The 15795-nt window shown below is 41.8% G+C and overlaps 1 protein-coding gene across 4 annotated transcripts in view; it reads left to right on the forward strand.

The window, feature by feature from the left end:
• The window catches only part of Col25a1 (collagen type XXV alpha 1 chain), a 392736-nt gene that overhangs the window by 223515 nt on the left and 153426 nt on the right, over window positions 1-15795 (forward strand). For 2 of the 4 annotated variants that reach the window (NM_001447416.1, XM_087634152.1), the window contains 1 exon segment: window positions 534-551. The exons of the other annotated variants lie outside the window; for them this stretch is intronic. In NM_001447416.1, the coding sequence (NP_001434345.1) occupies window positions 534-551 (18 nt within the window). 4 annotated transcript variants of the gene reach the window in all.

Here is a 15795-nt window from a genome sequence, read left to right on the forward strand (position 1 = left end):
AGGTCACATTGTCTACTGACTGCTGGAGGAATGGGGTGCATTCTAATCCCCCAAAGATCCCTTACACACCTTATTTTAAAATGTTTAATTATGCAAGGTAAAAAGATGTTATTTAAAAACAAACCAATCAAACAACCCTCAAAACGTTGGAACAATGAGAAAGCCAAGGACTCCTTTCTGTAACGGTAGCACTGCCATGTTAGAGCATGCAGGGTTGCGATTAGCTGGGCTGGAAGACTCACTCGTTACTGTAGTACGAGGGACAATGTTATCTGTGACTCCCCTTTCCCCAGTTCAGTGTGGGAGCTGAGTCACTCAAGAGTGCATTAGCCATGAGCCCAATACATTCAATTCACAGGATAGAAATACAGAAGAGCCAATAAAAGTTATGCATATTATTTTTAGAAATACTTTTTAAAGATGTTTAGTAGCTTTAGATTTCGATATATTGAATTCATTTTCATTTAATTTAAATTGAAAATATCCATCATTGACATCAATTTTAGACTCGTTTTTCTTCCTTTCAATTTTAGGGTCAGTCTGGTCCTCAGGTAAGTGATCTCTCTTCTGATGAATTTATTCCAATTTTGGATTTTCCTAATGGGAACTCCTAAAGGCAGTTCTTTCAATCTTTTTCAAAGACTCAAAGAAAGCTAATCCTGACACTACCTAGTAGGCCAGCCATTTTCCAGGAATGAAGCTTGGGGTCTCCTCAGGGTTGAGTGAATCACTTCACCTGTTGGACCAGACGGCAAATTAACCACGTGCCCTCGCACAAAGTGACCCAAGCCGGTGCCCGAGCACTTCAGAGGCTTGGTGACTTGTTCATACAGACGAGGGCTGGTTTGCCTTAGATGATTAACCACACCCTAATGCGGCTGTGAAGCCATAGGCCCACCATTTACACCGTGATCCTGCTGGCTGCTTCTGAGTCAGTGTAGATGGATACAGACTTTGTTCCCCATTTTCAATACCAAGCAACTGCCGCGGACATGATTTATAAGTAGACACAAATGCAACCGACAGGCAATCTTTTGAACTCTAAATCACACTGAAGAAAATGGACCATTTTTAAGAGCTGGAGGAACAAGGATCAAAGATAGAAGTGTAGAAACAAAGCAAGTTCTCACAAATTCTGTAGCAAATTCAAACTCCAAAGACTCAATATGCCATGGTCTGTAGGGTGCTGTCTAGAGGAGCTGGCCTTACAGATGCTCCTGCTTAAGCACTGTAACCCCCGTAAACGATGCAATTGCTTCCGTCAACCCTTCTTCCTGTGATGGGCTGAATCCCACCGCCGCCCTGAATCACTTCCTGATCCATTTCACAGTGGCTTTGTAGTCAGTGTCAAAAATTATTTATTATATGTTAATCTTCATTCAGTGTGACACAGGCATTACTTATAGTTGTTCTGAGCCCCATTTATAAGGTTGAGTAACAATACAAACAGGAAACCACATTTGTTGCAGGACAGCACTCCTTTTCACAGCTTCTGAGAAGAAGGTAGACTTTTCTGCTGATGCAGAGAGTGACCTGGTTATTTGTAGCCTTCCCCCATGTGTCCAGGTTAGTTCCCGTTAACAGAACACATTTATAGAAGAGAGTTTTGACTTTTTAGAATTTGAAATTACTATGCTACATTGGGAAGACTACAGAGTAAATGGTGGTTTACAACTTTTCATACTTTGTTTATTCAGTGCTACGAAGCCCTGAAAAGTGTGTGTGTGTGTGTGTGTGTGTGTGTGTGTGTGCTTCTGAGTGTATGTGTGTGTGTCTCTAAGTGTGTACGTGTATGTATTGGCGTTTATGGTAAATTCCTTATCTGGGTAACACAGTAGAATGACTGGAGTGGAAATCAAGACAATATCTAAATCTGGAAGGCCTGTATCACTCACCTCTTTCCAGAAAGACAACATAATGAAGTGAGCATTGGCTTGGAGAGAGAATGATATTTTAACTCTTAATAGAACCTCTGTTTTAGTGTGTGTGTGTGTGTGTGTGTGTGTGTGTGTGTGTGTGTGTGTAATCCAAAAGCACTTCTTAAGATAATTTATGGACATAAACATCTAAGAAATGACCCCAGAATAAAGCATGAGGGAGTGGAGTAAGACTCTTCCATGGTAGAAAAGCCAGGAAATAGATGTGCTTGTGAACCGATTACTTGTGTGTGTAACTGAGGCAGTTTCCTACTGAGTACCTGTAGAGGAACAAGGCTGAAGGTTCCTGAGAACACGCATACAGAGGGACCGGAAGTTGATGTGATTATCCATTAATTTATATTTCTTCATGCTTGAGTCATGTCTAGGTACGGATGCCGATTCCTCTGATCGACTTCAGAAGGTCTAGAATATGGAATGGGTGGGTCCCATATTCTACCGCTAGGGCTGTGAAAGTGTAGTGAATAAGTCAGACACAGTCTCTGTTTGTGATTGTTTAAAATTATATATACCTATTACTTTAGAATATAAGAACATATTAATATGAAATATTAGTATGTTAATGATAATGTTGACTACATACAAGGAAAATAACTTGAGTCCATATACATATACCCTGTCCAATTATTAGCGCAGCGGACATACATACCTCTCCCCAAGCTGTGCAGTATTACAGCCTCAGAACGTGTCATTCGACCACCAGTTGTGCCTTTTCCCAGCATGCATCTGTCTCTACCATCGCTGTCTTACGTTTCTATTCTGCTTGACTTTTCAGCATTCTAGAAAGCATTCACCATACATTATATGCCTTTCTGTGTCTGGTTCATTTCACTTAGCACAGTATCCTTCAGATTCATCCATGCTATTACAATGGCAAAAAAGCTTCCCTTTTTCAGGCTGATAATATTCTATCATATGTTTGTACTGTGTTCTTCTATGTATCCATTAAGACATGCAGACTGATTCCATGTTGTCTGTTGTAAGTGGATTCTACATCCGTGCGGTCACAAATATCTCCCTCTGTGCATGGCTTGTGTCACAGAGCATATTGTCCTCTGCTCCATTCATATTTTGTTGCAAATGGAAAGGTTTCATTTCTGTGGCTAAGTGGTAGTCTTTGTGTGTATATATACCCCATTTCTTTATGTGTCCATTCAGTGATGAACACTTTGGCTGATCTAAGATATCAGTTACTACAATGAACACTGGAGTACAGATATCTTCAACATCTAGGACCGCATGGTAATTCTATTTTTACATTCGAAGGAATTACCGCTAATGTGTCCAAACAGGTGGAGACATGATATCTTATTGTAATTTCCTTTGCATTTCCCCGATTATTAATGATACTGAGGGCTTTTTCCTGGACCCGTTTCCCATTTCTATGTCTTCTTTGTAAAACTGGTGGGCAAAGTGTGGAGGTTCTTAAATGCTCCGGACCCAGCACCTCTGAGGCTGCCCTTGCCCCATCCATGAGGATTCTCTGGATCTGTACACCTGGGCAGCCCCAATTTCCACCTGGAGCTCAGACGTGTGACGTTTGAGGAGATTTCATGCCACCCTGCGGATAACTTGGGATCTGTGCCTTCTTCTGCGTGTGGTCCTGGTGCGTTGGCTTCACTCTGAACTGGGTTTGTGTCCAGACCCTGGCTTCTCTGTTCTTCTTGCTCATTTGCTGATTCCCATCCCTGATTCCCTTTCTGTGTGGCTCTCTTCCTCCCTGGCCTCCCTCTCCTTCTTCCCCCGGGTTCTGTCAAAGTCAGGGCTAAACCCTGCGATATGTTAGCACTGTTAACTGCCAGCGGGAGGATTGAAGGCGTAGCTCACAGCACACTAGGACAATTTTAGATTTCTCCTGCATCTGCCCCAACGTCCCCATTGCCACCCCTCACACTGGTGCTGTGGGGAGGGAAGGCAGCAGGGAGAGACATTGTCTTCCCCTGACAAGAAGCATTGAGGATGGCAGTGAGAGAAACCAATGGATATTCCTATCACCTGTGTTGACCAGATAACATTTTCCAGGTTTGATAATGCCAAACCTTTCCTGGTGCCAAACCTTCGAGTCTTGATTATGTTATCTGTCTAGAGTATGACAAAAATCCCCTAATTTTGTGTCTCACCGTCCATTGATTTTCATTAACATTCTTCGTGGAGCCTATGCTTTATCAAAACCAAAGTGAAACTTTTATATTTTCTCTTCGTTTTTTTTTTTTTTATCTCCTTTCCTTGGGACTCCTTCCTCATAAACCTCATGTGTACATATCCAAACAAAATCACCTGTCACATTGTAGTATGGCTTCTTCAGGAAGATATTTTTCTTCTTTACTGAAGGGATTTTCTTCCTTCCCCAGATTTCTATGGAAAGTTAACTCTGTGGCTTGTTATATTTCGTTATTCTTGAAAGAGAGAATGGAGACTCCTAGTCAAAGGGACTGAAAGTCAGGTCCAGGTTATCCACCTCAGCCTCAGGGATGAATTACTCCTTCATTCTGGGTAGCACCGTCCACATTCGTAAGGCAATGTCCTTCCTTAATACATGTTGTAAAAGTTAAAGTATTGTGTATAAAATGTTTCACACGATGCCTGAACATGGTAAAAACTCAGGAAAAATCAATCTGTTATTCTCTTTTGGATCATTGTAGTTATTTCTAAGTTTTTCTCTCTCTTTTAAATATGCCTTTATATTATGTGTAACATTTTGATTGCTTATGTATCTATGTAACACTTGTATTCTTGGTGCCCATAGAGGACAACATGAGAGGGAATCAAATTCCCTAGAGAAAGAGAGAGAGAGAGAGAGAGAGAGAGAGAGAGAGAGAGAGAGATTGATTTGATTATAGTGCCTTTTTAATAAATATGTTTTACAGTTTTTCTCTTACCCAGCTAGCTCCCAAATAATCAAAAATGTACTATTATATTTGTTTATCAAGCTTTAAGGGTACAATAACTGAGCAGTTTTACTCTATTTTAATCCTCTAAACTAATATGGCTACCTTCCAGCCAAACCCCCAAGATACTTTCATGTTATGGCTTTCTTTCCTTCAGATGTTTTCTCATTTTCTCTCCTGAACTCTCTCCCCACGGTTTATCTTACTTTCTCTCTTTCTCTCCTCATCCCCTGGCCGGGAGGAAGTCCAGCCCTATTCTCTCCCTGCTCAGTAATTGGCTGATCACTTTCTTGACCACTTAGGGAGTAATTGGGGACACTGTTTACACCACATTGGGACAGGAGATTCTTGGAATAAGGGTTGCAACCAGATATAGGGACACAGCAATCAGCATTTGAATAACACAAGGACAATCTTTATACAATGCACAGTAACATAATGCCTATAGACACAAGAGTCTGTTAAAATTGAATCCTGGTCCACTGGAAGAACAGCCAGTGCTCTTAACTGTCAAGCCATCGGTCCAGCCCCTTTTTCCTTTCCTTAACCGATTTTGTGATCTTTAATGTGGGATCTGTACTTTCCTTCATCTTTACTTTCCTCTCTATCTGACTTAATTCATTACAGAGAGCAACTTATTTGTGGGTTTGTAAGCTTTGGTGTTAATTTTCATAATCAGACCTATTATAGAAAGCATTACAAAAATAACACACTGCCTAAATGTTAGCATTCTTCCACAAATAAATAATTGAAGACACGTTACATACACCAGTCGCTTCAAAAAATATTTTCATCTTGTCCTCTTTATAAAATACATCGAACTTTTTTTTCTACTTAGCTCAAATGTCCCGCCTTGTCTTAAAGTAAATAGATACTCATTTCATACTAAGGCCGTTTTTCCAGCATACTGTTTTTTGGAGTCTGAGCCCTCCTCATAACTCTTCCTTGGAGTTGCATGTGAACATAAAGTAGCAGTAATTCCCTTAGGGATTTTGAGCACTAAAGTGGTGTGCATGCTGTAATTCTGTATTACCCAGTGAGAAAAAAATGTCAGCAAAAACCACAAGCAAATGCCGTCAGACAAGTGTGTGTGGAGGAGGGTAGCTTCCAGTTGCGTGTGCAGATACACTTGGAAAGAAGTCGAAGATGTCACTATGCCCTCTTCCCCTAAGTCCACATTTGCTTTTCTTCTTTATTCAGATATCATCGTTGCCATTTCACAAGGTTTTATTAAACTTTACAGAACTCGAGTCGTATAAGCATTGTAAAGAATTCTTTCGGGGTAAGATATTGTACTGTGGGGGCAGTATTTAGCTTTCTATTCATGTGTTTTAAATTATGTACGAAGCCGCTTCTAACCTAACACTTTAGCAATTCCCATATTTCATATTTGTGCTTCAATCCAGCTTTTTCCAGATTCGCATAGTCTGATTTGGGGGCAGAAGGAGGGCACGTGCATTCTCTAGAAATTTGAAAAATGTGTGCATGCCTTGGTGCACATGGATGCGTAGAGAGCCCAAATTTCACTCACTACCATGTAAACCCAGTAATGTATTATCACCCAGATAAGGCAGTACTCTCGCAAAGTATATTTTACTGTTATTATGTAACCTCAAGGATGATAATACAAGTCTGCATGCTTTAGAGCTCAGGAGTTTTAATTAAGTGTCATTGGTATTGTGGCCTTGAGGACTTCACTGTACTCCAGATGGGTTATATTATTAAGACTATACATGGTATAACTATTTCTTTATTTTATTGTAATACATATGTCTTTATTTCACATGCTCATTCGAATTTTTAAATAGTGTAGAAGATGGAATTATTTCCAACTAAATTAATTAAAGAACTTGTATTGCCAACTTTATGCTGGATTTCCTAAGGACTGCACTGCCTTTAATTTCAACTGAATGAATGTGGATGACCTGTAGAATAATTAAGCTGATTATTATGTCTTGCTGTGCACCATGGAAGCTGTTACCCTTCTCAGGGCCCCTTGGTTTCATATCCCAGTCTCTCCATACAGTTTTTGTTTCGTACTGAGAACTGAACCCAAAAGCATTGCTGGTGCTAGACAAATGCCCTGCCACTGAGCTCCTCCCCAAACCCCTCAGTAAACGCTGGTCATAGACACACATTTAGTAATTCTTCTCGAATGGTCACTTTATAGGCATGCGATAAGGTATCTGCCTTCTGCACTCTGCTTTTAGAGCAGCATATGAAACACATGCAGAGGGTTGAGGGAGTGGGCCCCGGGCTCTGCAGGCAGACACCTGGGCTGACGCTCTTCTCTTCCACTCACGAGCTGTGAGACTTTGCGCAATTTATCCAACTTGATGTTTCAGCTCCTCGGTATAAAGGGAGCATGATTTTGATTCAATGCATAGCTTAATGAAGCTCGTAACGCAGCTAAGGCTCGCACAGGTGTTAGCATTAAAAGCCTTTGTAAATTCCTTCTCTCGTGAACACTAACAGGAGCTCAGCCAGAAAGACCTGATGTCCTTGTGCTGCTACATATTGTCCCCGCAGGTGGCACTTCACCTACTGGAAAAACAGAAGAAAATAATAGACTCAATATGTGTAGGTGCTGTGGATAAATAAAAGTTAGGAGATTTGTGAAGACTGATTGGTTATTGTTGGATCTGGCTATCATATTATCCAGCCTCTCTATAAAGCAAAACATTATTACTCAGTTGTTACAAGTGTTCAAAATAGTCTTCAGTGATATAATGTGCTTTAAACTGTTTCAGGCTTTTTTTTTTTTTAATCTATCTTTGGTTAGCATAGAGAGAGTTCAGCAACAACAACAAAAATCATGATTTATTTTGCTCTGTGGAAGCTTTGAATGTATGAATTCACGTTGAAAGCTCACGTGGATCCTCAGAAGCAGCCGATGGACATATATTGGACACAGAGGTATCGGTGGCTGTTCAATTGCTAACAAGGTGTTTGTGAAATACTATTTTTGGCCCTAATAAGGTTGAACTTCTGTTCCATGAAACCTGTTAACCTATCCATTTTTGTATCTGGCACGTTCAGAGTCCATAGGCAGTAATTGTCATTTATCCATTTTACAGAAACTCAAGCTCTGTGGTGTCAGCTGACTGGCCAGTGTTCACATGCTAATAGTGAGTGGAAAGGTCTCCAGAATCAGTCCCAGTTAGGTTTTCCATGCCTCTCCTGCATCGAGAGTCCTGTTAGTTCAGTGAGACACAAGCCCTAGTCCTGGCAGAGCTAGTCAGCTGTCATAAAAGAGATGCACAGGCTTCAGGGGTTAGAAACTAGTTAAAGAACATTTCCAAAGGAGAGTTGGATAAACTTAGGGAAGCAGGCACTCTGAGGTAAAACATGAGAGTAGGTGAGTGCCCGCATGCATGTGTGAGTACACACATATTGCATTGCATGGGACTTTACTGCAAGGGAAAGAACTCGCTTTCAGAAACTCAAGATTATACATTTAACTTTTCCCAGTCAGCTTCATAGCTCAGGTTGCCAAGTGGGCGCTTTTAACAAAGGTGGGTTGTAGTAACAAAATAATAATGGCCAATTCCACAGACGTAGTGGCATGCACAAAGAGGCCAAGATTCAGAGAGGGGTTCATTCAAGGATGGATTGGGAAGGATCCTTATGGGAAACTGGGGCAGGTGAAACAGGTTACAGGGAGAATTAGCAGCAGGTTATAAAGTATGTGTCTTAAGAGTCCCAGACAGGAGGTCACATTTCTTTTGGTAGGGGTATGAAGGGTCTTTTGAAAGGAATTTTTAGCCTACTGTCATGGTGTATATCTGTGTGGGAGGCAGAAGCAGGAGAGACACAAGTTTCAAGTGAGAATAGGATATACATCATCTCCAAAGACACAAAAATTTATATTTAAATTATACATGTAGAATGTTTCAGCTGGTCTCAGAAGTATGGGTAAAGCCCATAAACTCATCACTCAGATTTAGAAATATCAATTGCTAATCATTTTTTAAATGAATCCCTTCCTCTTAGTTCTTGTCATGGTTTTGTGTCAGGATTTGAACCCAGAGCCTCCAACATGCTAAATACATGGTATACTGTTATATTTACTAGCATGATTTATAGTTAAGCCTATATCATGTGATTTCATCTGCATGTCCTAAAATGTGAGTCTGTGGTGGAGCGTTTAAAATCATGATGTCATCTCAATAATAGATTTTTAATAAAATCAATACCCAGTGCAAATTCAGATTTCCTCAGTTAATATAAAATTGTCTGCACTTGGGGCTTAATTACTGTTTTTCAGTGTTAGTGCCTCTGATTCTTTAGTAGCTCCCCTTGTCTTTTTCTTTTCCACACAGCATCCCTCGTTCTAGAATGTCTGTGGTATATATGGAACGGCTCACATTTTGAATTGTTCTAATTACTGCCTGTGATGTTACTTAACTCATAGCCCTACCTTCCGTAGCAAGGTTGGCTCATTTTTAGAAAAGGCCATTTTTAAAGAGTAGTGTGTATTCCCTGGTTCCCACCAGGAATCACGAGATGTTTGATCAGTTGGTTGGTCTCGAGGAGTTGGCCTGTTGTTCATTAGACATTTGCCTGATGGCTTTTGCAAACTCCAAGGGTTCTTTCTTAGAGTTTGCCATAGTGGGCTGGAAAAGAGCCCTCTGAAATCTTTTGAGCTGAGGACAATCTGAGCAGGAGAATGTATTTATCTCACTATGTTGCCCAGGCTGGCCTCAAATTTCTAGGCTCAACTAAATCTCTCTGTCTTACCTTCCCAAGTACCTGGGCTTATCAGTGTGAACTATAAGATCTGAGTAGAAAAACCAATTTGACGATAACATGCAGGATGGGGTGGGTGAGAGTCACAGGAAGCTGTGTAATAGGTTAGTCTGGCGATGCAAGAATGGGATACAAGCAGCTCACACAGGGAGATGGGCAGATGCAAGAGAAACTGTACAGGTTAAATCTTTAGGGCTAAGCGCTGGGTTCTATTTGTATAAACAGATATAAACACAGGTTTTGGGGCTCGGAGTTGGAATAGTGTGCCTGACAAAAATAGGAAATTCAGGGATCGTGATGGTCTCATAGCAGACACTGAGAAATTGGTTTGAGAAAGTGGAATCTGAGCCCGTGATGGTCTGTTTTGGCTCAGACGTCTGGTGAGCAGTTGAAGATGTAGGATTGCAGCTTGGAAAAAAACTCGGAGGGCGGAAGGCAGGTAATGGCTGGAGCCTTGAGAGTATATTTGATAGCCGGCAAAGGGAGTGCAGTGAGAAGAAAAGGTTTAAGAACAGATTTTGGTGATGTGAACACTGATGGGTTTTGTCAACCCTTCCTCCCCAGGGCTTCCGTTTATTTAGATTAGTTTAGCCCAGGATATCTCCCTCCCAGAACACAGCGACTTCCCTTCCATGGGTTAGCTTTCTTCTCCTAATGGAATGAAATGCCCTCTCCACAAGGAACAACATGCACTTTGCCTCATGTTCCTTTATTTTTCCTGGATCCAGACTGTAAAACCATGACTTCCTGCTACCTTTCCTTTGTCCTTCAATCTAATTTCCTGTCTTCGTGCGACTAGTCTGTTCTTTAGGGAAGCTAATGGAGACGGTAAGGAAGAAGACAGGACATGAACAGGAGACAGTAGTGGGCCAAGGCAATGTCTTCTCCCCTTGCGTTAGGAAAGGGTACATTTGTTCTCTTGAGATGGTAGAGGAGGTGCAAGAGAATGGGATGGTCCCACTGGTAGGAGCGACAAATGAGAAAAAAGGGACTGGAGTGGGGAGGAGGGAAGCACGTTGTAGGTGTGATGTCTTCCAGCCTGTCTCTCGAGGGCAGAGTGATGAGAATAAAGAATCTAAATGTGAAGTTCTGGGAGTTGACACTCCTGTGGAAAGCTCTGTGGTCATGTTGGCCATCGGCCAGCCTGAGGGAGATTCTACTTACATTGGAAGTCACTCAGGAAGCATAGCCAAGACCTGAGAGTCGGGCTCCCAGCCACCTGACACTTGCTATTTTTTAAAATATTTTAAAATTATTTTTAATTTTGGGGGGCGTCTTGTCTTTCATTCTTGTGACTATCTGCTTGATTCCCCTCCTCAAGTTATGCTCAGTTGCATTTCATGAAGTCTGAATCGCTTTATATGAGATGACAAATGAAGCAAAAAACGTCAAGTGGCCTTCAAGCAAGGCTTAAATCACTTGAACAAAAAAGATGTTTGGGCAGAATGTTAGGAAACGCGCCGAACTAGGTGGTTGTAAATTAAACCCAAGGCTTAGAGGAAAATGTACTGAACAGAATCCAGATTTAACCATGCACGGACATATACGCACGCACCGCACACAGAGATGGGGTTGGGGAGGGAGAAGGAGAGGGAGAGACAGAGAGACAGAGAGAGTGTGAAAGTAGAGAGGGAGGCAGTAGAGCGACAGAGATGGGTGTCTGGAGAGAACGATGGGCGCCGGACTAATGAGTAAGGCTCAGAGATGTATATGTATTATGTGAAATGCTATGTAAGGAAACCCATTATTTTGTATGCTGACTAAAAAGAAGAGACCAACTGTATCTGAATCCATCTGAGTCCTACTGAACGTAGGAGAGCTTACTCTAGGAGTGAAGTAGTGAGAGCTCCTAGGGCAACTGGCACGAGAGTCTACTTTCTTTCCACAAAGTCAGTATTCAGAATTCCAAATCTTTCACCACGGGGTTCATTTTGTTTGACCTTTTAGAAATAAGGTGTAAGGGCGAGGGGGAGCCACATTAAAAGTCGGAGTCATTTGCACAGTCTTAAAGCATTTAGAGACACAGACCAGCGTTGAATTGATTTCAGTCTCATGTTTGATTACCTCCTTCTCCTCCTCCCAACATTGATAAAGGACAGTAATGACCATGAAGAGAGTAAGAAAAGCAAGCCAGAGAAAATGGTCCCCCGTCCCACTGTCTCACAAGCCCCTAACTCCACTGAGCTACACCAGTCTTACTTTCACAATGTTTGAATTTTCCCAAATTTGCTTTTTGGGGGTTGGAGCCCATTAATTGCTTCCTTACAGCAGCTGTTTATGATTTCAGACCGATCGTGGGCACACACGGTCTGCTGTTCAGGACCCAAACAGACATCATAAAAGACCTTGGAGTTACAGTCTCACCGCAGAAAAATGCCCAAGAAATAATAGCTGTAAAAATTAGTTTTCAACCAAGTAGGGCTGGTTTTTATATTTTACATTGTGGGTTGTGTCCACCCTCCCCCACCCCTCCTGCTTGGTTTTAATCTTCAATGCAAAATGAAAGGTGTGAGGTCCAAAGCTGCAAATCCTCTTATTGCTACAGTTCCTCTCCCAGGCTGTGGAGTTGGACAGTACCACAAGACCACAGTTCTGCCAGGGCCGGCTTCTCTTTTACTTCATCCTTCGACGTCGCTGCTTTGAGCCCCAAGACTTTTAGTGTATTTTCTCTCACACATATATCTGTTTCAGTTTGGCAAGATTTAATTGAGAACCTAATCTGTGCCCAGATTGACTGAGGGGTTCTAAGGCCTAACATTCAGTATCGTTTGATTTATTAAAGGGACGAGGCTACAGATTTGGTTTGGTTTTGATTGGGAAATAGCCCTCAAAGGTAAATTTTACTCAATCTGCATTGTCTTCAGACGTTCCCACCATCTACCAGGAATGTTTCCCATGGTTCATTTTGCTTTAGGGAGTTCTGCATGTTTGGCTTCTTCCTGAAGTCTTTACAAAATCTTATTTTTTTTTTGTTTGTTTCTTTTCAAACATAACGTTCAAGTTGGTTGTTAGTAATCACCAGCATTGGAAGTCTACTCATTTGTAAGCCATTTGGTTTTAGTCAAGGAGGGGTAATATTTTCCCCCATTTAACAAGTGAGAGCCAGGTCAACAAGACAAGTTAGCCTGCCCAAGATGATACCGAGTCTCGTTTTCAGTCTAGATCTGTGACTTCAGAGCTCTGGCTCCTGAGAACCACAATACTTTTAGTTTACCTTCTTCCTTCTTAAAATAACACCTCCGAGGTGCTCTAATGTTTCCCTTTGACTTTTGCTGAGATAATTAAAAAGAGAAATTGTAAATTAATCTTATAAATTATAGATCACACATTTTATCTATGCTTTTAGGAAGCAAAATTCTATGTCAGGAAAAATTAAGATGTATATATTACCAGCTCAGTGGATTTGTAACGTTAAAAGTCTGTAAGTCAAAAAAATGTTATTTTAAACTTTATGAAACATTTCAAGATATTCCCAAAATTATGTGCCTGTGCCTGTGCCTGTGCCTATACTAACCAAACAAAGCTTATGCATGAATTAAAGGTTGGCATACACATGGACGAAAAGAGATTCTCATTTTTATTACAGAGAAATTGGTGTGAAGAGAATTAAGCGTTGTTACTCAGAAATACACACACACACACACACACACACACACACACACACACACACATGCACAGAGATTTACAGAGATATTGCCATCTAATTATCTAGGGCTCCCATTTTTCAAGAGAGCACTAGATTCTCAAATGTCAATGTTATTTGCAATATCATTTTCCTGAGGATTCAGAGTCAAGCTAAAACTTGTGAATGTGCAACTTGGTTATGTATCTCCCTTCCTAAGAGGCCAATTAAATACACGTGTGGGGAAACAGATGTCAACAATCAGTACAGTTGAGGCACCATCGTAACTCTACAAGAGAAAAGCTGTTTCTCCCGTTTCCTTCCTCCCTGGGAAGCTGTAAGCATCAGTAACACACTGTTACAAGAACTCTGGAGCCCGCAGAGAGACATAGAGCAGCCACCCACAGCTCTGGGGCTGGCTGTCCTCATGAGAGAACCACTGGTATCAAAAGTTGCCATCTCCTCCCTCAAAGGGTGGGAAATGGACATTTAAAATACAGGAACCTATATGCAGTTTTCTCCTTAATAACGAGAGGACTAGGAATGTAATGAAGACATACTCTAACATAGAAGATGGGCAACATTTTAATGGTAGCGCCATAATGTGGTTGCCATGTGCTGAAGATTCCAGAACCTGTACAGAGAGTATCACACCATGACCGCGACCATGGGTTCTCGGGTGGACCTTTTACTTAGTACTGATAATAGATCTCTCTCCTCTCCTCTCTTCCTGCTTCTCCCTCCTCCTCTCTCCTCTCCTCTCTTCCTCTGTCCTTCTACTTTCTCTGTGCCCCTTCTACACTCCCATTTCCAATTATGCCAGTTGAAGCAGTCACTATGAGAGATTTCAAATACAACCCTAAATCCAGATTTCAACTACGTATGAGTCACTTGTCCTTGCTACAGCTCTTCACATGGGTTCAACTAGCTTGGGCCAATGCTTTTCTACAACTTTACTGAACTTTAAGCCTTCAAATAAGTAGGACTTCTTCAAGCCCTGGGAGTCTGTCAGTGGCCCATCATATCCAGTCACTCATCCCCTCCCCGTTGGTTCAGTTTCAGAAATGTCTTTTGAATCTTGAACTTTGCTTATAGCCTTACTGCTTCATGTAATTCCCAAATGCCGTACTCCTTACCAGGACTAAGACAACAGCACTCTAAGAACTGCTAACATCCCACACTCTGTGAGTCCTACAGAGCAGACACACCCCATCTTCTCACCACACTGAAGCTGATGACAGGATCTGGCCCAGACACCAGAGTGTGGCTAACCAGCCTTCTGCGATTCCTCTTTTCTGCTCTTCCCTATTTCCACTCCCAACTCCACATCTTCCTGTGATAGCATGGTGTCCCCTCACCCGTACACATGTTCTTCCCTTCTGTCTGAACCCCTTCACACGCCCCGCCTCCCCCTTTATCCCTAGCCAACTTCGAGGAGCCCAGTTGCAACACTGCCTTTCAACTCCAGTTTTCTCGCTTTCTCTCTGAGAAATGAGCTCTGCCAGGCTCATTCCATCAATCGTAGTCATCCTAACTTACCCCTCCTCCAGATGGCAGAGAGCACTGACCAACTGGCGGCCAGAAAGGTTCTGTTCATTCTCCTGAGTCTACGGCAGTGAGAGGAATAGTCAGAAAGAGTCGAGCTAACTTGCAAGGCTGAAAAATCAGCTTAAGTATGAATATTGGGCACAGCGGTCACCAGCCCCTCTTCCTGTGGTGACTGGGAGTCCTCGGACATGCTTTTCCCCCTCCAACAGACTTCCATTTTTTTTTCATGATTATTTGATTGTTCCCATTTCTAGTAAGTAAAGCTACAGTAAAGCTACAGTTCGAATGAGTAAAGGGGCCACTGCTGGCTGGGACACTCGGCTCCCATAGTGCCTGCCCCTCTCTCTCTCTCTCTCTCTCTCTCTCTCTCTCTCTCTCTCTCTCTCTCTGCCTCATTCACTGTAATGTGAATTGAAATGTCACCAGGTGTTTTCTAAAGATCTTCCATTGGTCCTTTCTTTGTTTTCTGTGTGGTCTTTATGGAAATAGACAATCCTGGACCTGCATCCAGGAGTTGGAACAAACAAAAGGTTGGTGACTACAAATCATTAGTTTAAAGCTATTTGAACAGGAGCTAGTTTGCCTTTAAGCTTTATCAGTCCTTTGGTAATGAGTCAGTTACATTCCAACAGTGTGCTAAAGCAACCTGTGGGTCCCAACCTCTTTGGGGGTCACATATCAGATATCCTGTGTATCGGAGGTTCACATCACAATTCATAACAAAATTAATAAAGGTATGAAGTAGGGACAAAACATCTTTATAGCTGGGGTCACCACAACATGCAGGACTGTGTTAAAGGGCTGCAGCATTAGGGAAGCTGAGGACCACTGCTCTAAAGAGTATCCCCACTGGATTGCAAAATGCTAGACACAAACTTTATTAGTGTCTTTCGGTGTTTACGTAATTAAAATTCATTATACAAAAATATTTAGAAGCAATAGTCGTAGTAATCCTTAAGCCTTTACACAAGTGGGCCTTACACAGCGTTCCAGAGGTGACAGACATGCCCCCAAAGCCCGACACAGAGCTGTGACCCACAGATAATCTTAC

Source organism: Rattus norvegicus, chromosome 2 (genome assembly GCF_021556685.1).
Source record: "Rattus norvegicus strain SHRSP/BbbUtx chromosome 2, alternate assembly SHRSP_T2T, whole genome shotgun sequence".
Lineage (NCBI taxonomy): Eukaryota > Metazoa > Chordata > Mammalia > Rodentia > Muridae > Rattus > Rattus norvegicus.